Source organism: Saccostrea cucullata, unplaced genomic scaffold (genome assembly GCF_032062105.1).
Source record: "Saccostrea cucullata isolate Sc308-1 unplaced genomic scaffold, CSIRO_AGI_Scuc_v1 ctg2146, whole genome shotgun sequence".
Lineage (NCBI taxonomy): Eukaryota > Metazoa > Mollusca > Bivalvia > Ostreida > Ostreidae > Saccostrea > Saccostrea cuccullata.
This window is the reverse complement of record NW_026936874.1, coordinates 1-25,523: the sequence shown is the minus strand read 5'-3', so window position 1 is coordinate 25,523 and position 25,523 is coordinate 1. Positions and strand designations below refer to the sequence as shown.

Below are 25,523 nucleotides of genomic sequence, written 5' to 3'. Positions count from 1 at the left end.
ATCATAAACAATAGTTAACTATAGTTTACTATAGTACTTCCCTTTCTAAGGAAGAAATTCTTCAAAATCGTATGTCAGTTTTGAATATTTTTGATATTCCACAGAGCCAAAATGAATTTGAACTTCCTTATATATAGTGGATTCCGAAACTTCATAAGAACCCTTACAAACAAAGATATATTGCGGGTTCCAGTAAAGTTCAACCAAGCCTCTTTCGTTACTCCTCACTAAGATATTGACAGTAGTGAAGGAAAAACTTCAAGAGTACTGTGCAAATATATATACAAGAAGTGGTGTGAATCAGATGTGGATACTTAAAAATTCTAAAGAACTCTTGGACAATTTGAAATCACAAGACTTTACAAAAATCACTGGCTTAAAAACTTACGACTTTTCAACTTTATACACAACAATTCCCCACGACAAATTAAAATCCAGGCCTTTTGGTATCATTGACAGCTGCTTCTTCAACAAAAATGGAACTCGTAAATTTACTTACCTCGTCACTGGTGATTTGCAAAATTATTTTGTTAAAACAGATTCTGATTGAACACACAAGTATTCTGAAGCTGACATCAAAAAGCTTGAGTTTCTGATGACAAATCTATCTGGTTATTGAAGACCAGGTCTTCCAAAATCTATTGGAATCCCCATGGGTACATATTGCGCTTCGTTATTATCAGACCTTTTTTGCATTCATATGAAGTAGAATTTATGCAAAATCTTATGCGTGAAAAGAAGAAAACACTTGCTGTGGCCTTCAGCTCGACATTTAGATATATCGACGACGTATTGTCAATTAACAATGAAAATTTCCATTCCTATGTCGATACGATATATCCTGGTGAGCTTGAGATAAAAGATACCACAGAGTCCGACACTTCTGTTTCATACTTGGATAATTTACTTGAAAAAGACGCTAATGGTAATCTAACAACCAAACTATATGATAAACGTGATGACTTTAACTTTGAGATAATAAAAGATACCTCAGAGTCTGACACTTCTGTTTCGTACTTGGATATTTTACTTGAAAAAGTCGCTAATGGTAATCTAACAACCAAACTATATGATATGATCACTTTAACTTTTCTATCGTTAACTTCCCTTACCTATGCAGCAATATACCTTCATCACCTGCATACGGAGTATATGTATCTCAGTTGATTCGATATGCAAGAGCATGCTCTACGTATGAACAATTTCTAAAACGAGGTAAATTATTGACAATCAAGTTGATGAAACAAGAATATCAGCAGTCTCGTTTAAAGTCATCATTTTGTAAGTTCTATGGTCGATGCAATGACCTTGTCAGCAAATACAATTTATCATTGAGTCAAATGCTGATTGACGTTTTTAATACCAATTGTTAGTCCATTATTTACACACTGAATTGACGACGGATTTTTTCCGTTATTTCCTGATCATGACAAGGAGCACACGGCGGGTGTGACCGGTCAGCAGGGGATGCTCACTCCTCCATGGTCCTGATCCTACCTCTGATGTTTCGGGGGTCCGTGTTTGCTCTGCTCTTATTTTGTATTGTTTTATGGACTTTGAGATTGAATACTGTTCGTTATCTCCATATTCTTCTTGCCACTGATCTGACACCAAAGCAAAATATATCACCTTGATCTTAAGGATATTATCAAAAGTCAAAACCAGCAAACATTAAGCTATTTATGGAAAGAAAAAATAAATTTTTAAAGCCTTTTGTATATAAATGATGTTAACTAGAAATAGAAACATTCGTCAAATTCTACGTACTTTCCCAATTGGTATGGTACGCTTTTTAAGACTCTAGATAGAAATTCTTTCAGAAATATTACTAATCCTACAGTTTTGATCAGACTAATTTTGATTTAATTAGACTACACTAAATATTGTTTTCTCTATTAAACATGTGTAGTTACACATCGGGAGAAGTGCTGGAGTCTTGTCCGAGACTCCTGGGTTAACAGTAATTGAATGAATCATATACATACAATATGTATTCTTGTTTAAAACATAAATATTTCATATTTGCATTGAAAGACCCACCTATATAATAAATAAAATATATCATTTAAAAAAAAAACAAAAAATAATAATAGAATAAACGTATGGTGCATTTGTAAAGGTACAGTATTTTTCATTATCAGACAGCAAAATACATGTATATTTGTCCCATTGCAAGAGGTGCACTCCTCTGTCCCATCAGCTTACTTTATGTTATTATATACATTGGACAATAAAAATTCCCCGAAATATAATTTTTAAATATAATTATAATTTATATGGGAGCTAAATGTTATAACTTATGCCGTTGGTCTTAATGAAGTAAATACTCGTATTTTTTTCTATTTTATATGGTACTTCTTTCAGTTTCTGTAGTGCTGATCGAATGACAACAGAACCCAATCAGTCAAGCATAGAATCATCAGTATCTAATGTATTATTTTTGTGACTGAATGCAACAACAGAAAAAACAACACATCTGTGCCCCGCCTTTCCCTACGCTCCCCTATACCCTAATAAAAATACTATCATAAACAATAGTTAACTATAGTTTACTATAGTACTTCCCTTTCTAAGTTCTTCAAAATCACCTGTTAGTTTTGAATACTTTTAATATTCCACAGAGTCAAAATAAATCTGAATTACTAGTACCTTATATATATTGGATTCCGAAACTTCATAAGAATCCTTAAAAACAAAGATATATTGCGGGTTCCAGTAAATGTTCAACCAAGCCTCTTTCGTTACTCCTCACTAAGATATTGACAGTAGTGAAGGAAAAACTTCAAGAGTACTGTGCAAATATATATACAAGAAGTGGTGTGAATCAGATGTGGATACTTAAAAATTCTAAAGAACTCTTGGACAATTTGAAATCACAAGACTTTACAAAAATCACTGGCTTAAAAACTTACGACTTTTCAACTTTATACACAAGACTTCCCCGCGACAAATTAAAATCCAGGCCTTTTGGTATCATTGACAGCTGCTTCTTCAACAAAAATGGAACTCGTAAATTTACTTACCTCGTCACTGGTGATTTGCAAAATTATTTTGTTAAAACAGATTCTGATTGCACACATAAGTTCTCTGAAGTTGACATCAAGAAGATGCTTGAGTTTCTGATTGACAATATCTATGTGGTTTTTGGAGACCAGGTATTCCAACAATCTATTGGAATCCCCATGGGTACAAATTGCGCTCCATTATTAGCAGACTTATTTTTATATTCATATGAAGCAGAATTTATGCAAAATCTTATGCGTGAAAAGAAGAAAACACTTGCTGTGGCCTTCAACTCGACATTTAGATATATCGACGACGTATTGTCAATTAACAATGGTAATTTCCATTCCTATGTCGATACGATATATCCTGGTGAGCTTGAGATAAAAGATACCACAGAGTCCGACACTTCTGTTTCATACTTGGATAATTTACTTGAAAAAGACGCTAATGGTAATCTAACAACCAAACTATATGATAAACGTGATGACTTTAACTTTTCTATCGTCAACTTCCTTTACTTATACAGCAATATACCTTTATCGCCTGCATACGGAGTATATGTATCTCAGTTGATTCGATACGCAAGAGCATGCTCTACGTATGAACAATTTCTAAAACGAGGTAAATTATTGACAAGCAAGTTGATGAAACAAGAATATCAGCAGTCTCGTTTAAAGTCATCATTTCGGTTCTATGGTCGATACAATGACCTTTACAGCAAATACAATTTATCATTGAGTCAAATGCTGACTGACGTTTTTCATACTAATTGTTAGTCCATTATGAGTACACTGAATTGACGACAGAATTTTGCGTTATTTCCCTAACATGACAAGGAGCACACTGCGGATGTGACCGGTCGGCAGGGGATGCTCACTCCTCCATGGCTTCGCCTGATCCCACCTCTGGTGTTTCGGGGGTCCGTGTTTACTCTGCTCTTATTTTGTATTGTTTTATGGACTTTGAGATTTTGAATACTGTTCGTTATCTCCATATCCTTCATAGTACCAATTTGAAAGTAAAACGTTGGAACTTTGACTCACTATAGTGAAAACTTTGATTTACTATTTGTAAAACTTTGGAAACTTTGATCTACTATAGTAAAAACTATGGAACTTTGATTTCCTATACTGAAAAGTTTGGAATTTTGATTTATGCATGTATAATGAAAACTGTGGAATTTTGATTTACCATATTAAAACTTTGGAACTTTGATTTACTAAAGTGAAAACTTTGGAACTTTGATTTACCGTAGTTAACTAAAGTTTATATCTATGATTATGAGAGGACTATCTAAATTTTTGGAACTTGAGTTAAATTCCTTTGACATTTTGTCAATAAAATATGTTAAAAACAAATAGTTTACAATAGTATTTTTATAAGGGAACCCCCCCCCCCCCCCAAGTCAAGATACGAGGTCTTGGGCAAATGAAATATTTTTAATCTATTCTATACTACACTTATTTCAGTTTATTACAGATTGATTATTTAATACAAGATGTAGGTCCACATTGGGTAAAGTTTTTCTTAGATAATGTTCCGTCCTCTTTACAAAGGTTAAATAATTTAAAGGTTTACGAGTAAATATTTTATAAGAATGTACAATAAATAATGATTATCATATGTTAAAATTCACAAACTCAAATAAAAGCCTCCATTACAATAAAAATTAAATGAAAATGAGATGAATTAGAACCGGTGTACGGCACTTTGCTTCTTGTTTAAGTTCTCAACAAAAACAGGACTACTACTAAAGGTACATCTTTAAATTGAAGTAAGTCTTCTCTGTATTAATTACAGGTCAGTATAATTGTGGATGTTCCAGCTAGCAGTGATGCTACAGTCGTAGGAACATGTGCCAGTGGAAATGACACTGAATCCAGTCTCACCACCACACCAAAAGATGAAGGAGATATTAAATCCTTAACATTTAATTTTAAAATCATGGATGGCAGTCTAACCTGTATTCGTGGTCTGCTGAGGTGGATCTTACAAAGTTTTCTGATGCCAAATATTGTAAGTACTAAAAATATTTCGCAAAAAAATAAGTACCATTGAAATGAACAAAAATCTATATCGATGTAGATATTATAATTATAATTAGATTGTCGAATTCATAACTATTTCTGTATTAACTAATAGAGTAACTTCTTATTTGTGCATTTCAGGGCTGAGTTGTGACTTGTCGAATATAGAACACGTAGTTGCACATTGTATCATAAAGTTGTATTGCTTTTATATGGTCCGATTTCAGCTGAGTTTATCCACAGTGTGAATGGTACGCCAGTGGAGCTGTCGAGTCCTTAATTGTATTATAAGTGTATGAAAAGAGGGGACTTCTCAGATGATATCCTGACCTTTATGTTCAGAGAAATACAAGTACAGGCCTTCAATGTGCAGGACGGGGAGTTTTTTTTAGAAAATGGTATTTGATTTTACAAACACATATTTGATTTTATCCATAATAGATGGTTTCTCGTTTAAATGATATCAAAAACGAAAAGAAATTAAATGGTGCTACTGAAAAAGCACGATTAAAAATAAAAACCAAAAGTCTCTGTCTAGACCGTAGCTCTACTGGCTTGAACGTATAACAAAGGAAGAGAAAAGTTTCATATGTACTTGAAACTTTGCAACAACAGTAAAAAGAATCATGATCCTTGATTTATTCTCTATTAGTGGCAAGATAGCGATCAAATTAAATGTGAAGGAGTTCATTTTAAAACAAATTTTTCAGAAATTTCTAATTTTAGTAACCCTGTCAACAAAGCGTTCTCATGTTAGTAACAAACATGACAAAGGCAACAAAGTTCAGCAAAATCAGACATCAAAATATATAATTATGAATCTTAATGTTGTCTTCTTGTCTGCCAAGTTAAAGTTTTTTGTTTTTTTTTAAATCTAATGAAAACTGAAGGAGGAGTAGCATTTAAAAGTATTTCACTGAAATTTTTATTGTATCTTTCATCAAAAACTAAAACTAATATACAAAATTATGTATCTATAATGCCCTGTTCACACTGAGATTGAAATTCTCAGTAAATTGATGTGAAGTAAACTAATGCAAATTAAACTAATTCGAATTAGAATTTTACTTTTACAGTCAAGCGTCAGTAAGTCTATTATATGGTCATTTATAAATCACGTCATGTATGCAGAGGAGATCTACTTGACATAACAATTCATTGTGACTGTATACATTTCAGTGATTAACAAAATTTTCGTTTATTTTACAATCAAAAATAACACAGACACCTTCATCTAATCACCACCATGTAGCCTGGGACTTCATTCAGGCAAACTTTATTCCGAATTAGCTTCGCTTAGCGTTCACACGGAGGTAATGCAAAGTGATTTAATGCGCAGTATATCAATTTTAATTTAATGTAATTTGCATTACATGTATATCTCACAGTTCAAAGAGCTAGATTCACTCTATGCATAAAATGGTCCTGTCCCTATTTCAATTAATAAACTATCACCCTCTTTCCCATTTCATATATCAAAATAAAGTAGAGACTCAGAGCTTTCATTTCCTATATCAAAATTTCTTTTTGAGAATCCAAGTATTGGGAAACGGGCTTTGAGAAAATACATGTTTCTTGCATTTTTTTTTAATCAAAGAATTAAAATATGAGCACAGCCCGCGATCCAATTAATCTTCAGAAATAGATAATCATTATGTAATTGATTATTTTTTTTTTTATCAAAGACTGTGCTCTATATGAAATATCGAAATATTTCTAAAATTTTAGGCCATTTTCAAACAAATTTACGGGATATGCGGAAAAGGACGCATTTTTAACGTCATATTGTATTGACTAGATGACAAATGACGTCACATTCAATAGATACATGGTCATACACAGTGATAAATACTACATTTAAACCTAGACTGGGCAGTTTTTATTTTTCAGAAATTTTCAGGGCAAAAAAGGCCGTTTTAGGCTCTTGCTCTTTAATTCGCAGCAACTTACGTTTAATTCGAATTAAACTCTCCATGTGAACAGGGCATAACATTCATCGAAATCAAAAACTGATGAACATAGATATGTATTTCATACCTAGAAAAACGATTTGCTGTATTTTCTGCATGAAATTTGATAATTTAGAATAGATGACCTTTAATTTCCCCCATCACTTCTAAATTTAAGGTAGGATTCTTCTCTGGTTTCTGACTAGATGAAACATTCAACGTATATTTGCTTATATGTCTTATATATTGAGATGTAAAGAATTTAAAAGACCATATTTTTCTTTCCTCATCACAATTGTACAACTTTAAATAGAAATAGTAAAGTGCGTTTGAAAACTAGCAGGGACTATATTTTTGGCGGAATGGTGGCGTATGAAAATATCTTCTTTCCTGCTTCTCAAAATTATAATAGAACAATGAATTTAGTTATAACTTTTACACAATCGAAGACTTGGAGAAATTTTCAAATATAAAGTGAATTAATAATGAGGAACGAAACTTTCAAAATATATCAAATAAATATGATTTTTCAAAAAAACTAGAACTTTGTTAGCTTTTAAACGCTTCCTATCAAAGTGCAGATTTGAGCCAAAAATCCATAAAAAGTATTTTTTCTCTCTTAGTAAACGATCAAAACTTTTTGTTTTTGTATCATTTTGTACATTTATAAGACTACTTTATTATATGTGAAAGTAAGAAAAAGTTAAATATAGAAAGCATATGAAAATAACTAATATATCCTAAAAATTTAAGAAAAACAAGAAAATTCGGATTAGCCAATATCCAGTTAAGTTAAATTATTTATGTAAATTTGGTAATATCGTGCTATAGACCCGATACAGTAATATGTTTTTATGCAAAAAGAACAATCACTAAACTTTTGAAATAGAACGAGGTATCACATAATTGGCAACAGTTATTTTTTATTCTTAATGTCCAGGAAAAAGATAATGACCTTGACCTGACCTTGCCTCTAATATAAAACGGTCAAATTTAATTTCACTGATACTATCACTTACTGGTATTGTCTTCTTGATTCTGTGAAAATTTCATTAATTTTAAATATTAGAAATATGAGAAGAATCCTACCTTAAGAGAAACACAAGACTAGATTTGTATTGAAACTATATCTTGTTCTTTATTGCAAAAACTCAAAAGCTTCTTTACGCACGGAAATTAAAGATTCAGAATGTATGATTTTACGACGATCCTTTTTGACCTTTTGACCTCAAAATAAATAGGCGTCTTCCTTAGGTCATAGGGAGTTGTGGTATAAAATATCATTGCAGAAGCTTAAAGGTTTCTCAAAATATTGCACGAATTTCTACAAAAATGAAAAAAAAAACAACAGAAAAAAGATTGGAATTTTTTACCCTAAGACCAAAAAGGATCTTTCTTATGCTATGTGGATTTATTATGTAAAATTATATTGAAAAGCTCAAAGGCTTTTCAAGATATCGCGTGGAAACGAAAGCGTTACAGACGTACGGACAGCTAGGCGGATGGAAATTACCATCCTCCACTTTCAGCGGGCGATAACAAATTAACTTCAGGAACGAATAAAAACCTTATCATCTATAAAAGTGACAGATTTTAGGCTACCCTGTTTTTTTTTTTTTTTTTTTTTTTTTTACAGGAGATGACTGCCTGGAAGATACTGGACCCATTCCAAACCCAGAGAACCTTCCCTTACATATGTTTTCAGTGAAAGATGGAAATATTATTTGCATTGTTTACAGAGCTGGAATTAAGTTTAACATTTCTTACACGTCACAAAATAGGGTGAGTTAAAGAACAGCCACGAAGATATATATATGCAGTTGAGTAAACAAAATTATTTCGCTTTCCCTCGCTTAAAGATGTTATAATTTCCAGCGAAGCTGAGGTTTCCAAAATTATCATCATATATTTTTTAATATTATCGTTTTGGGATACTAATGACAATTAAAGTATTTTCCCTCATTTTGTAACTTAAATTAAATTACAAGTAGAGACTTCAGCCAAATGATATATGCATCAAACAAAGATTTGAATCATATGGAGATAACATACAGTATACAACATCAAAAGTCCATAAAACAATACAATATAGGAGCAGGGAAAACACGGACCTCCAAAACATCAGAGGTGGGATCAGGTGATATGGAGGATTGAGCGTCCCATGCCGACCGGTCACACCCGCCGCGTGCTCATTGTCATAATCGGGAAATAACGGAAGAATCAAACGTCAATTCAGTGTATAAATAATGGACTAACATTTAAGTTTGAAAACGTCAGTCAACATTTGACTCAATGATAAATTGTATTTGCAGACAAGGTAATTGTATCTACCATAAAACTTACGAAATGATGACTTTAAACGAAACTGCTGATATTCTTGTTTCATCAACTTGTTTTTCAATAACTTACCTCGCTTTAGACATTGTTCATACGTAGAGCATGTTCTTGTAAATCAATTAAGATGTAAACTGCGTATGCAGGTGATGAAGGTGTATTGCTGCATAAGTAAGGGAAGTTGAATGCCATTATATGCAAGAAGTTGTGATGATCTTTTTTTGCAAGTAATGCCCAAGTTCTTGTTTTACACTAAAACTTCGGTTTTTACTTTTAAGAAAATATGAAAAATTGATGTCTTAATTTTATGTTTTCTCGTCATTTTTGTAGAATACAACAGAAGTGATTTCTCTGCCAGTTAATTATATTGAAAGTGGAGATTGCAACGCAACACTAAAAGGATTTTACTCACAGAAAATGGTTGTTTCATTTTCAATTCCTGGGAGTTAACAATTTACTTTTCCTCTGATATACGGCAGAGTGAATATTTAAAAACTACGGAGAGGGTTACAAAGTACTACATCTCACAGATTGAGCTGGTCTACGATTTTAATAACATTTAATAACAACCTCTTTACCAAGATTACAGACAACTGTGAGTAATAGTAATTATTTTTAAAATAATTGCAATTGAAGAATTGTATTACATGCAAATAAATTTCTGATAGCTTGTTCCAAAGCAGACTTGCACATGGATTTCTGTTTTATGTACTGGATTTGCTTTTTACTTTCTATGATGATGGATACCTTAGACTTAGCTGTGCATAATAATTTTGTAAAGTTAGATAAATCTTCTTTTGGAAGGGTTAATCAAGTGGGTTTTCAGCAAAGTTTTTTTTTTTAAATCTTCCTCTGGAAAATTAAACACTCCTGAATCTTTAATGAAATTGAATAAAACGTTACGGACACGTATTTCATTCAAGAAAAAATTTAAACAATGAAATGCTTTCTTTGTTAGTTATTACTGGAATTAACGGAAGCAGCTGTTGCAGAAAAATACATAACCCACGTAAGCGGGTTATGGAAATGTTTTCTGCAATAGCTACGACCGTTAATTCCAGTAACAACAAACAAAGAAAGACATTTTACCGTTTATACTTATATCTGTTTAAATGTTCATTGAAAGTAAGATTAAAAAGATTAATTATTGTATTAATGATGGGAACGTCTTTATACGTTTCATTGATGGAACAGCCACTGATCAAGAAATCTGAACAGGCGACATGCCTAATGTAGTTCATGCAGTGATTAAAGCAATGGATTTTCTAAAGAAATAAAGGAGAAAATATTCAGTGGATGTAAATATTTAAGTTTAACCATCAAGATTAAATCATTGAAATGCGTTTTTGTTTCTTTCCGAACACCGATGACATTATTTATTGAACAGCCCTCGTATTGTTCTGCAATCGAGGCATGTATTGGGAAATAACCAAAAATTTAATTACATTCATATTGATTACTTATACCCATAATTGACCAATAAATTTAGCATCGATAATTTTATGCTTTCAAAGTCGATCAAATTTTTAACGAAAGTTCAAAGCTAAATTTTGTGAAATTTTTGTTCTCGAGACTTCTCAACTTGGATTATCTCGCTTGTGTTCCCAGAGCACTTTACAGTATATTGAGCGTGCACATGTATTTCAATAATGTTTTTAATGAATCAATTATGAAGACTTGTATATACTGTAAGTCCTTTTAATTTCAAGGTGGTAAATGTTCACGATTTCTTAAAATGTACCGATCGCAGTGGTTTTAATTTCTCGCTGCAAGAACTTGGCTTTAATTTGTATACGCATTTAACAAGTTTTTAAAACCAAGGATATCAATCACGATGGGTTTAATTTCTTGGAAAAATGATGAATCGTGAAATAGTGAAATTAAAACTATCGTGATTACTTGCCAATCTACATGTACTGTATAATCACATACTTTTGTGGGTCAAATTTTCTAGCTTTTGGAAAGAAATATAAGTTTGTGGGGGTTTGATTGCGAGGTTGGAAAAGTGTTGAGTAATAATGCATATGAAATTTTACATTTCGAGATGGTTATAAATTCGAGGGTCTTTCTTTACCTCAAAACAACGAAAACAATCCCTCCCCTGAAAATTAGTGAATTTGAAGAAAGTTAAAATTGGCTAAAACAACATACTTTAATGGAAGCATAGAAAGTAGAACTTAGTAAAGATAGAAAGTTTTGAAGGTGGAAGCATAAGACATAATGTCATTTATCTAAATTGAAGAAAGGTTTTTTGATTATGCTGTGAATATTCAAAATCGGTTTGTATAAGACCTAATTTTATGCCGATGCAAAGCAGTGAAGTTTCGTTATTGATTGAATACAGTCGGTAATAAAAGTTCAGGGAAAGGTTTCTCTAAGTTGTAAGAATTTGTTACCAATCCCTATTTATGAATTATACAATAAAATATGTTCAAAACCATTGAAGTTTTGTGATGGAACGTATGAGTTAGATAATGACCAATCTGTGATTTGTCATTCTACCTTTAAATGACGATACCGAAAGCAGCACAATGTTTTCAAAATCGTTGCCCCTTCAGGACTCTACTTTTCTTTTGATTACATATGCAATTTCATTGTGGATGTACGATCAATTATTTGTAATTTACACTCTGATTCATTCATTAGAAATAGAACTCTAAATTGGTTTAGAAATTAAAATATCTTTAATTGGTCTCAATTACTCAATTTACAAGCAATGATCCATTCAAAACACAAAAATGAACATCTAAATATACATGTATTTCTATTCATAAAGACAATTGACGAAAGATTGCCCGGTTGGAGATTTAAAGTTTGAAAAGAATTAAAGGACTTTTTGATAACCAAGTTTTCAGTTTAAGTTTATTGTGTAAAACAAAGACTTTACTACTTTCAAATACTTACCAACATTTTTAAAGAATATATATAAATAGGCTTCCATGAGTAAGCAAATTCTCAATACATAAAAAATATTATATATGAAAAAAAAAAATTCTTTAAAAAATTCTATGACGAATCTTCGTTTTGATACTGTAAGTCCAATATTGAGAGCTATATATCTTATACAATTGCAAATCCTCTGTAAAGACAACACTGTATTGAAGGGCTTCAAAATTAGACCTATACTCAACACTTGGGGATATTATGCAGTGAGAGTTCTTTATCGTGCCAACGCCTACCAAAACACATTTTCAGTAATCTTTAATTTTCAGACAACTAATATTTAAAACAATAAACTACTATTTTTTAATTGTATGGTACAGTTCAAAACAGCAGTGGTGCGAAAAATGATAATTAAAATATCGATAAATTTAAATTTTGAAACATTAAATGCATAGAATTTCTAGCAAATAAGACTTTTTTCTTTGGAGAAAACTTAATATCATCTCAGAGGCCTATAAAAGTGTATATTGCTTTAAATTTCCAAGCTACATGTAGGTGACTTTTATGAGGAAAAACAAAATGGTAAAAATCAGTTTGTGTAATTTTTTTGATTTTGTGAAAGTTCTTAAATTTGAATATCCTTAAAATGGTTATTTTTTTAATCAAAGAAACAAATGTTCCATTCAAATTAATTCCTGTAACGAAGTTTTCAATGAGAACAGTTTTATCTAATATTTAAATATGAATGCAACTTTAATGAAGGACTGGGGAAAGGATAAGTAAAGAGATTAAAGGTTTGTAAATTAAACAGTGACGTATGCATTCGTTTAATTCGTATTTACCAGGTTTTTCACTTTCAGTTTCTCCTGTTGGCAAAAAAAAAAATCATGTGTTTTTTTTCTGAACGTTAAATTATAAAGTTAAACGAGACTTACCTGGAAGGTGAAGTTTGACTGTAATTTTTCCTCCATTGAGAGACGTAGGGATCAAATGAGATGAAGTTCAAGGTCACGTAATCATAATTCAGAGGAGTAGTAGTAAATATTGGGGCATCAAGTTATACACAAAATAATAGGGCGGGACTCGGAAAATCCATAGGGTTAGGCATTTGATCCCTACGTCTCTCAATGGAGGAAAAATTACAGTCAAACTTCACCTTCCAGGTAAGTCTCGTTTAACTTTATAATTTTTCCCCATTGAGAGCCTCAGTCTCAAATGAGACTTCAGAGTTGATGACCCAATAAAAATAGATCACAAACTTCATTACCAAATAAATGCAAACAAGTTTTAACTAACTTTATTAACTCCAACTCAGATTGATGAACACATTTCCATATATAATCTGCTACAAGTTGTCATTTTGAAAATTGTCCAACAAAGCATTGCTGAATTCACTAGACAGTTTAACTGGTTTGTTATAAAATTTTCTAAAGGTATTGTCAGTAGTCCAACCTGCTGTTCTCAGAATTGTGGCAACAGACACCTTAGCTTTAGCTGCAGCACTAGTTGCTGCTGATCGTGTACTATGCGGGGAAAAACAGTTCATGTCTATTCCAGCATTTGTCATAACTGATTTGATCCAGCGACCAATGGTATCTACAGAAATTGGATTGTGAGGCTTTTGGGTACTTATAAACAATTTACATTCTGAGCCCCTCAATTTTTTAGTTCTATGAATATATTCCTCATATACATGTACAATACATAAATCTATATCATTTGGATAAGCAGCAATAGAAATTTCATCTAAATGATGCCCTGGTCTTGTTTGCTTTAACAAGTCACCATATTTAATGATTAACATATTATCTCTCACAGAAACATTTCTAACATCTAGAAGATGTAAACCTTGTTTTCGCTGTCCAGATAATAAAGCTAACAACATTGCCAATTTCTTTGACAATTGAAACAAAGACAAATCCTGCACAGGAGACAATGTCTTAAGATATCCTAAAACCTTATTTACATCCCATGTAAAATGATATTTGGGTAAAGTTGGTCTTGACAAAAATACACCCTTCATAAAACGTTTAACTAATATATGATCACCTATTTTCTCACTCGAGTGATCAGAAAGAGACAAAAATGAACTTAATGAGCTTCTTGCCGTGTTCAAAGCACTGTAACCAAGATTTTTCTTATACAAATTTGTAAGAAATTCTAAAACTAAATTAACATCTGTTTTAAATGGATCACTCTGTTTTTCACAACAAAACTGCAACCACTTTTGCTGATAACCCCTATATTGTCTTTTTGTGGATTCCCGCCATGATCTGCAGATAATATTGACAGTTTCTCCTGATAATTCTCTACTGAACAAGCATTGCCGGACAAACTGAATGCAGCTATCTTCATCTTTGTCAAGGGATGTCGTCGTTTTGGATCTTTTGGCAATTTCAAGAGAGTCTCTGTTTTCGGAAGAAGAAAACACGGACCTGCAACTTGATGCATCAGCTGCGGAAACCATGGCTGCGTCTTCCACACTGGAGCTATCAACAGAGCAAACTGCACTTCCTCCTCCTCGATCTTCTTCAAGACACTGCTTATGACACTAAAAGGAGGAAATGAATAACAGTCAATATTTCTCCAAGAATGTGCAAAGGCATCAACTCCTAATGCATTTGGGTCTGGTGTATATGAATAATATTTATTTAACTGATGGTTGTCCTTTGATGCGAATAAATCTATTTCACATTTTCCACACAAATTTGTCAGTTTATCAAAAACCACTTCATCTAACTTCCATTCCATATCTACATTTTTGCGAGATAACGAATCGGCTATAATGTTTGTTGCACCCTGGACATGTTCAGCACTAAGCCAGATGTTCCTATCTATGCACCAAGTCCATAATTCACGAGCTAGTTCATTCAATGTTGAAATCTTGCCCCCTTGCTTATTAACATATGACACGGCTACTGAATTGTCCATACACAGTCTAATATGGGAATCTGAAATATTTTCTCCCAATCCTTTTAGAGTGTAAAATCCAGCTAAAAGCTCTAAATAGTTAATGTGTGCCTCACAAATATTATTGTCCCATAATCCACTAATTGCTTCACCTGAATCTTCATTCACTCCACCCCATCCAAACTTTGAACTATCACTTTTGAAAATGAATTTTGGGGGTTTTCTAGTTAATGGTTTAAAGGATTTACACACATTAAGAGACCACCAGTTTAGCAGTATCCTACTCTGATGAGAAATTGTCATATGGGCTTCAAAATTGCCTCGATTAAGTTTTAAAGCCAAATCTTTTTCAATTTCTAAGGTCTTGTAATAAAGTCTGGCATATTCCACCCCTGGTTCAGAGGCTACAAACATGCCTACAAGCTGTGCAACCTGTTTAATTGTCACTTCATTTTGATTCAAAACCATATCACAAAATTCTTTAATAGATTGAGCTTTCTCTGGTGTAAGTCTAACCGTCATTGTAACCGAATCTAATAAAAATCCCAGAAAGACAACATTCTGGCTTGCATAAAACTGAGTTTTATCAGGGTGAATAGTAAATCCTAGACTATCTAAAGACTTAACAGTGTCTCTTAAATTAACTTCACACTCATCTTTTGTGTTGCCCAATAACAAAACATCATCTATGTAAATTACATTCAAGTGACCAAATTTCCTAAGTTCAGCAAAAACAGGCTTCATGATTTTAGTAAAAATACGTGGAGCACTGGCTAATCCCATAGGTAGACAGGTGAACTTATACGTTTTATTTTCCCACCTGAATCTTAAGAATTGTTTATTACATTTATGAATTTTCACAGAATAATAAGCATCTTTGATATCAAGTGAGCTAAACCAACAATTTGGTTTTATTAAAGATAATGCTGACCTCAATGTCTCCATCTTGAAATGATGATTGTCAACAAACTCATTTAAATTCTTTAAATTCAGAATAATTCTAAAAGACCCATCTTTTTTGGGACGCAGAAAAATGTTTGAATAAAAAGAGTTTTCACACAAATTCTCATTTTCATGAATGCTCTCTACAATTCCCTTCTTTAAAAATTTTTCTACTTCTCTTTGAGCTGCTTCATACTCATTTTCAGAAAATTTTAGCGTATTTGGTATGTGAAATTGAAAAGGTTCATATTTGAATTCTGTCTTGTAACCTTTAACAACATCAAGAATCCAACTATCATGAGTTAATGTACACCAATTATGTAAAAAATTGTTGATTTTGCCTGCAGTAAAATTTTCAGGCGTGTTTTTCAATACAAATTGATCTACAATTGTACAAACATTAGACATAATAACATCATGTGAATCTACTGATTTGACTCTCCTTTCTTCTTTTTCTTGTTGAAGCTGAACTGTTTGGCCAAAAAAGAATTCCCTTTTCCGTTCCCGTACCTTGGCTTCTTCCCATAGCTATGGGAGTAATGGGACACTTTGGGAATTCTGTATTTTCCACTGTAATCTTTATTTCCTATCTTTTGAGCCAGTTTCTTTGCTTCAAGCACATTCTTAACTTGACTGCCCAAGTCGTCTCCGAATAAATTTTCTGAAGAACTCTCTGCAGAACACAAACTTACAAACTGTTTGTTTTTCTCTGGCTGGATAATTTGTTCCCGCCTCTTGTAGGACAAATTATGGAAAACACACTTCTGAAACTTCAGGATGTCACCGCACAGCTGTTTTGCCTTCTTCACATCAACTGATCCTTTTTTCGAGTTGCAATTAATAAGCATGTCAAAAAGTCTCAATGTCGGAATCATGGCTTTTCCTATGAGATTCTGGGTAGTCTGCAATTTGATATCGCTTGCTCTGTTTTTGGATGACATGTTTTCCCAAATGACTTTGTTGACTTTTGGCGCAGAAATGTTGTTAATGTTCTTCGGCCTATCATACTTGTTGGAGATTTCTTTAATTTTCTCCGAGTTAGTTTTCGTCATGAACATTTTCTCCATGATCTTTGCCAGCTCAGAACTTAACGGTTCGCTCGTCTTGTCTTCATCACCGAAAAATTCGGACAGTTCATTAAGAGCAGAAACCTCATCATCATCTGACGAATCATGAAAACTATCATCTCTCTCAATAAGGGAATTAAGTGCTTCATCAGCATCCGATTTGTCTGAGTTTTCTACATCAGAATCATTATCACTAAGTTCGTGAGAAGGACGAATACATGCTTGAGACGTTTTCGTTTTCTTGCGAGGTGGCGAAGTACTCTTAGATCTATTCTGTTCCTTTTTTCCTCGAAACGTCCGGAATTGTATCCGTTGAAGACCGATCAGACTTCAAAGCAATAAGTTCCTTTTGAACTGAAGTCATGGTCTTAGACATTTCTGCAAATTTACGCATGAAAGTGTCAAACATACCACTCATATTTTCAGTATGCTGCTTCGAATGCATCGTGTTATCGTCACGAATGGCATCCTCGTCAACTTGATCTACTAGATCATAGCTGGTGGATTCTCGCATTTGCGATGATGGTCCCGGCTCATTAGCCATGCCGCCAAGAAAGAATGCAAAAATTAAAAGATTCTCAAACGCTAACTCCACACCACATGGCGTGTAAAAGTTAAATGGCGCACGGGGCTACAGCCCCTGCATCAGTGACGTCACTGAATCAAAAGCTGCACGTCTTTATCAACACATGTTGAAAGAATGCAACGCTAAATGCTACAATTCCCACATGGGAAAATCGCAAAGAACATGTGTTCTGTACAAGCAATATTGCTACAAACCACTGGCTACAAAACCAGTGGAAAATTTAATTAAAGTGATTAATAAAATCCGAAAAGAATTCTCTAACATCACTCGCGTCTGAACTATGAAAAGACACAAACTTCTATGATTACGTGACCTTGAACTTCATCTCATTTGAGACTGAGGCTCTCAATGGGGAAAAATAAATATTTCACGATGTTTTATATATATACTTTATACATATACGAGTTCATTTAGTAAAACAAAGAATTCACTAGCTGTACACGTGTAGCTTTTCATATTACGTCACATTTTTTCTTCAGTTCTGAGTTTAGAAGTATACGTGCTATGTTAGACAACAATACATACATGTATCGTTGTTGCAAACAATATACACCCCTCCCACATCTCTCTCTCTCTCTCTCTCTCTCTCTCTCTCTCTTTCTCTCTCTCACCACACACCTTCTCACACACAAACACCTTTGAAAACTGGATATATCTTATCATCATCACAGGAAAAAGTTTATATATAGTCCAACTGCAACACCGACTACTGTTCAAATCTTTAATGAAACCCACTGTTTCAATTCTCATTTCATCGAATCAAATCTTCCCAATCTCCGCCTCCCGATTGTTCTTACTTGCAGCAGCATTTCTTTATTCTGAAAGAAAACATTATTTAAAATAAGATTCAACTGTTGTTTTACTTTTCGAAAAGAAAATTCCAGTACTAAAAATACAGGATTAAACACATTATACCATATATCAAAATTCCTTGACACATGTTTGTTAAGGCAAAATCAATTTGCTTTCCCCATAAATATATCTTCAACACTGTTAAAGCGGGGCACTAATTTGAGAAGCTCAAAATTTTACATAATATTTCATAATACATAAATATAGCCCTTTGATGAGGTCGATCCATAGATGTATCTACTTCACAGAAAAACATATCGACCGAGCATTTCTGTGAAGTCGATTATCTATGGATGGACCGAATATCTGTCTATCTTGCTTTTACTTTCCTTCTTAATAAGACTATGTCTGACCTGCGTCATTTTGGTACAAGTATCCAGTATCCACAGAACAACCAACACCTACCCGTATCCCTCAAAATGCATCATTATCTTATTAGAATTAAGGACGTTCGATCCTGAGATTTTGAGCTTATTTTGGTCAGTTTCTTTATTTATAAAATTCTGCATCATTTTTAAGTTCTAACAATGCATCTGAATTTTACAGTGCAAATTTAACTATATTCAATGAAAAAAACTGTGATTAAATTCCATTCAAGTAGAATTAAGCTAGGGACTATATTTCGTGGCGGAATGATTTTTAGACGAAAATGATCAGTTTATCCATTTTGAACTGTAAGAGTACTGTTGATTTTTGATTCCTATCTTTCAATCCTTGTTGCACACAAAGCTGTTTTTGCAGTGAAATGTGTTATGCTGGTTCTGAAATATCTATTAAATTATTTCTTATGAATTCTATCAATAAAGTGTGACAAATATAGTAAATATATTCTGAAAATCCAGGAAAAAATTGAGTCAATTTTAACGTAAAATTGACACTTTTTTTGTAATATCTGAAAATTTACATCATATACCCCCACTTTTGATGTTCTTTTCTAAATATTCAAGATAAATTTGACCTATTTGCTTAAAATCAGAAAAAAGTTTAAGACTTTAAAATAATTTTCTTGCTTATTAAATTGTCAATGCCAGAAAAATCACTTTTTATTAGTGCAGAAAGGTCAAATAATTGATTATGCGAAGCAATTTGAAACTTTTTCTTGGTCACAATTTTAAGTGTCTTTTTTTTAAACAAACTAACAGTTCATTTTGTTTCATGCTTTAGTTGGATAAAAATATTGTAGGGAAAACGTCAAAAAATGAATTTTTCATTAAGACACAAATTTCAGTGCAAAAAGGTCATATTAAATGTACTGTAGCGCCAAAAGAAGCGTTTTGACCCCCATTTTTTGATTTGAATTTTAATTAAGCTATGTATGTAGAAACTAAAAATATACTTGGCAAAAAAAGTTTAAGACTTTAGATATCAGGATCGAACGTCGTTAAGCAGAATATTGTCATTTATATACTCGTACTAGCTGGCAGATTCAGTAGGAGAGGAATCAAGCTTTGGTAGAAAAAAAATGCCACAAACTTTGTTTAGTACACGTATTCCAGCAGTCAACATTCAAAATACAGAGCATTTCTTTTAATTAAAGCTGATTTCAAAAAGAAATGTACTCACGTAATGATAAACATGTATATCAATTGTAAGACATCTATACCACTCTCAATAATCTCCAATATATACACAAACTTATTAAATGTGGAATCATCATGATGACTGTATATATGATAGGCATGATAAGCCATCGACACATTGAAAGAACAGCTTATTAATTTTGTCATAAGTCTGGGAAACTCCCACCACACACAATCACGAAGCGCAATGAGGATTAAAAGGAAGATCCACATCAATGCTAGGAATGAAGCTTCCAAATAGAAACAGATTTCGTCATGTATGTCGTATCTGAAGAATTTCTTATTCTGCAACGTAAAAAATAATAATTCCGCTGCAGAATCAAATGCAGTTGTAAATAATCGCAGCAGATAAATTGTGTTAATATATTTTTTAATTTTGATTTTTCCGCTCCAAAAAATTAAAACAATTGGTAAAGTCAACAAATCGGAAGCGAAGAAAAGCACACAAAAATGCATTCTTAGTTACATTAAACAGTATATATAAATTTTTAGATGAAGTTGACAACACGTGCTAGATCTGATGTGACAGTCAAGGAAAAACAGAGACTTAAATATTCAACAAGCAAAGGATTCAAATTGAAATTCTATGTCCCTTTAAAATTAATTTTAAGAACCATTCATTGTGATTGGCCAAAACAGTACATATACATGACACAAGATTTATATATAGACAGCCTACTCCGGATATATTGAAATTCAGGGGACCATACATGCAAATCATTTTGAACAATATATCCGTATACGTAATTCAATATAAGTAATAGCTTTTCAAAAAAGCTTGCCTGACTTATGCAATCAATATCTATACATAGGCAATTTAGCCACATATGATCCACATATGCATTGCCTTTCATATGAGGATCATATGTGGATCATATGAGAATCATATGTATATACAATCATATGAGAATCATATGTGGCCAATCATATGAGAATCATATGATCATACATATGTGAATCATATGAAGTAATATACATATGATTCTCATATGAAAGATCCTGCATATGAGAATCATTTGAATATTCTGACAAAAATCATATGAGAATCATATGAAACTGAACATTTGAGAATCATATGAAACAATGTTCACTAATTTGTCCTTGTTATACTCAGGTAAAATTCATACGGATGTTTTGACTGTGATCATATGAGAATCATATGAAACGGTGATCATATGAGAATCATATGAAACGGTGATCATTTGAGAATCATATGAAACAGTGTTCACTTATCTTTCCTTGTTATACTGATGTAAAATTGCAATTTCAATTATATATATCAAAAGATGAATTTAAATGTACATTAATTCAAAAGAATTTGTTAATAATTAATTGTATGTAAAGTTCTACTCTGTTTACCTCCCCCCCCCCCCTCCTTTCCTTCTAAAGAAACCTTTCACAATTTTTTTTTCTGTTATAATGCATTTCCCAGACAAATAGATAAAGAATAAATTAATTTGCTTTTCATTTTAAATCTTTTGGGTTTGGCTAAGTAAAATTAAAATAATTCCGTATTTTTCTCCGGGCCGGTTTTGTCTTTTATTGGATGAAAATATACGTCAATTTTGACGTCACTGCTGCAGCAGACGTGTTGGGTGTTTAGAAAAGGCAAGTGATCTCCTAACAATAATATTTTAAAGACTTTTGATTGTTTAAATATAATTTCATTATTGTTACAGGTGCGTATGAACTCTCTATCGATACTCTTATCACTTGCATCATGCATGTAATATGTTAAATCAATGCATTTCGTAAACCTAACGCTCGTGGTCTGTAAGAAAGTTTGGATAAAATTTGTTTCTGAATGAATGTAAACATTACATATTAGGCTAAAGGCATTACTACTTTTTAAAACTTGAATTTGTTTTCGTTTAGTTACGTACTGATATGAAAGTGAAAGTAGAAACCTTGTATGTCGTTATGTATGTTGAGATCGTTATCAAGTCCGGATTCCTTCTTAAACTTAATGACAAATGTTTGTTATTATGGCCTATAGATGCATTCGGCAACTTGAGTTCAATGTCACAGTACTGTTTTTTTTTTTCAGTCCAAAGAGCCCGAAGCTGATAAGACTGGCGATTGATCCTGAAGCTGATTTGACAGACGATTGCATCATCACAATATTGAAGGTAAAAATAAATACTTGAAATAAAAAATCAAAGTATCTGTAATGTCTCTTTATGACAAAATATATCTTGATAATTTCTTTTTGTTCTTTTATAATTCTACATTGTTTGCATGGCTTCATCAAAAATAAATTCAACTCAATTAACTCAATACTCTAGAAATTTTATTCTACATTATAATTTTAATCCAGTGCACTTAAAATATGCAAAGTATGAATAGATTTTGCTGGCTGTAAAGGCTATGAAACTATATAGTATACAATAAATTTGTGGGAAAAGGGGGGATAAATTGGATTTTTGAATTTCAACTAAAAATTTATAACAGTGACATCCAACTTTAAAGGTATGAATACATGTGCATGTGTGTTGAAAGAACAGCAGCTAGCTAATCCATAGAATATTTACATCTATGTATTCATTTACTGACAATTATTTTTTCCCCCCAACACTAGTGAATGGTGTGCGTGCCTATAGTTTCGGGTTAAATGTTAGATATATTTAAGACTATAAAGAACCTACAAACTTGTACTCTCTCTTTTTGATAGTTTAAGTTTTAATTAAATGTATTCTTAGAAAATATCTACTGTGTGAGACTTTTAGTATTTGTCTTACAGGTTCAATATACAGTCAGCCTCTCATAAGATAAAGAACAAATCCCAAGATCCAAGGCTTGCTTCAAAGTTAAGGTAACTACACACTGTTAAATAAACTTTGTTATAGTCTTCCCAAAAGTTTGGGATATCTTGGAATCACAATGTCTGTTTTTCTGCCTGTCTACTTGTCTGTAGTATTTTTTGTCCAAAAATAATAAACATGTATCTGTATCAGAATCTTCTTAATTTTTTGACAATCTGAATTAATATATACTGTTTGAACATTCCAAATTTAATTGTCAAAATAACAAAAAATGTTTTTTATGATTTTATTATGAAGCATATCTTTCAATAGTGTAATTGTTTTGCAAATTACATCATAGGATTCCTCAAAACACCTAGTATAACATATATAACATTAGTTTTATCTTGTATCATATCTGTGTCCGTGAATTGGGCATACATTTGTTTGCTGATTATACCTAAGTAACTTTTATAACTCATAGAATTTAAGAATTATTTTATTTTTACTTTTGAAAATTTTGTAGAGACCATTCTGTGCCACAAAGAAATTGTTCAGGAAAAGGAGAAGTGGTGGATATTCATTTTTGGTACGGTACAGTTCAAAGAGATTTTCAAAATGGTCATGGAAGATCAAAGGGAGGACAACTGAAAAAACTGAAAGATACAGAAGGAAAAAGAGCAAGGAAATATATGGAATAATTATGAAATGGGGAGGATGTACACAATCTTGTCTGAATTTGACCTGTGAAGATTTCCCATATTGTATGCTGGAATAATCAATAACTTGATTTTTCATAAATTTACAATAGAGAATACATGACAAATGTTATTGCTGATATTTCAATGTTGCTTTGGACACTTTCATGTAATATGGTATTTTTATACATTACCTAATTATGTTATTCATTTGTACATGTACAGTGTACATGTTTAACTACTAAATCATTTTGCTGAAATCTTATAATTTGTACTCATGTTAGAATATGTTAAATACATGTATCGACAAATGCTACTGACTTGTTTGTATATTTTCTTGTTTAGAATGTACACTGTGAAAAAATAAGTTATTTCTCTTGATGAAAATAATTTTATCAAAAAAGTTGTATAAGCATTTTAAGATATTTTAAAATATTTAACCAATGAAGAAAGATCAATGTAATGTAATGAATTTTCATCTAAAGCAGAAATATCTGATTTTTAAATGTGTACAAGAATGTGAAAAATATTGAAAAAGAACACACAAGTGTTTCATATGATTTACATATGATGTACTTTTCATATGATTCTCATATGTAAATGGCTTGAAACACACATAAGTGTTTCATATGATTTACATATGATGCCATTTTCATATGATTCTCATATGTAAATGGCTTGAAACACACTGAAATCATTCATATGAAAATCATATGTAGTTATTTTCATATGATTCACATATGTGGATCATATGTAAATCATATGATTTGCTTCATATGATTCACATATGATGCCCTTTTTCTATGATTCTCATATGAAACCAATCATATGATACTCATATGAGAATCATATGTGGCTAAGTTGCCTGTGTAGATTTATCACTTAGACTGAACTTAGACGTTAATTTACTCTTTGACGGGTAAGAAAAAAATCATAGCAAGATAATTTTTACAACTTAAATTTCAACATGTTGCAAAACCAGTTAGTTAAAAATTAATTTAAAAATTCGTCGAATATGACGTGCAACATTTTCTTACTTTAATTACCAATCTTTAATTAAATTCTCATTTTTACAGATGACATAAGGTCAATACGGCGTTGCTCTTTATCAAGGTTTTAGAAGTTAAAAACCACGTTGTTATTTTCATTATCAGTCCATTATTTATAATTTTAGATAAAATACGGTGTTACTTTTATATAAACAAAAGCAAGATAAGTTCTTGTGCAATATGTTAGCAACTCGTGTAACTTGACTTAAAATTAAACTGTACCTTTAGGGTATGAATATGCGAAAGGGAGATATAAAGTGCCGTTATCTATATACTTTATTACAGTCTGTATATGAATAACTGAATTTGTATTTCTGGCTAATTAAGTTTGGTTCTTTTTTTCTCCATGGATGTTTGTTTTTTGAATTGAATTGATTAGTAACTGACAGTCAACATTTAGATGGCACTTTATTCATGCAAAGCCATTTTGATAGGGACAATATTCATATGGGGTAAGTAAATAAGAAATATTAAACATCATGCTGAAAGTATTAATTTAATGTTTTCACATTGTAGAAATCAGCTATATAGATTTCTTTTATCAGCTTTAATTTCTTATGTAAAATAATTATTTTATAATCAATTTGGAATATATTTTCTTTCTCTGTGCTAGCAATAATATTCATTGCACACTTGCTTTATTCAAATATAAATATTTTGAGCTTGTGAGAAAATTATACTTTCAATAGTGAAAATTATCATTTAACTCGTTATCTCCAATCATTTCTCCTGTAGATATTTAATCAGATTTGGGTACAGTCCACTAATTGTTTTCCCATAGGCGACAATGTTAACGTTTCTTCTCATAGCGATGTCCCTAATTTTCGTTCAGCAGTGAGTGACCCCTCAAATCAAAGCACATCAACTTGTCTTTCCTTGGTCAAAATCTCGAGGTGGCA

General features: G+C 32.0%; 1 protein-coding gene, 1 long non-coding RNA gene and 1 pseudogene across 4 annotated transcripts; 1 reads left to right on the top strand and 2 right to left on the bottom strand.

Moving 5' to 3' along the window:
• Positions 1–13,481: 13,481 nt before the first annotated feature.
• LOC134246784 (uncharacterized) lies at positions 13,482–18,014 on the bottom strand (annotated as a pseudogene).
• Positions 14,366–15,892, bottom strand: LOC134246783 (uncharacterized). The gene has a single exon (XM_062729143.1). The coding sequence runs from the start codon at positions 15,890–15,892 to the stop codon at positions 14,366–14,368; it is 1,527 nt and encodes a 508-aa protein (XP_062585127.1).
• Positions 18,015–21,567: 3,553 nt separating the features above from the next.
• On the top strand, positions 21,568–23,859 carry LOC134246782 (uncharacterized). 3 transcript variants are annotated; one of them, XR_009987715.1, is made up of 4 exons: positions 21,568–21,815; positions 22,184–22,265; positions 22,877–22,948; positions 23,404–23,859. It is a non-coding gene; the product is annotated as an uncharacterized LOC134246782 (long non-coding RNA). The 3 variants fall into 3 exon arrangements; XR_009987716.1 differs by lacking the exon at positions 21,568–21,815 and adding an exon at positions 21,941–22,050; XR_009987714.1 differs by lacking the exon at positions 21,568–21,815 and having other exon boundaries at positions 22,063–22,265; positions 23,404–23,854.
• Positions 23,860–25,523: the final 1,664 nt, after the last annotated feature.

What these genes read in the sequence shown, in the direction of transcription:
- LOC134246783 (XM_062729143.1), bottom strand. Translation starts at nt 15,892, where the DNA reads ATGGGATTAGCCAGTGCTCCACGTATTTTTACTAAAATCATGAAGCCT.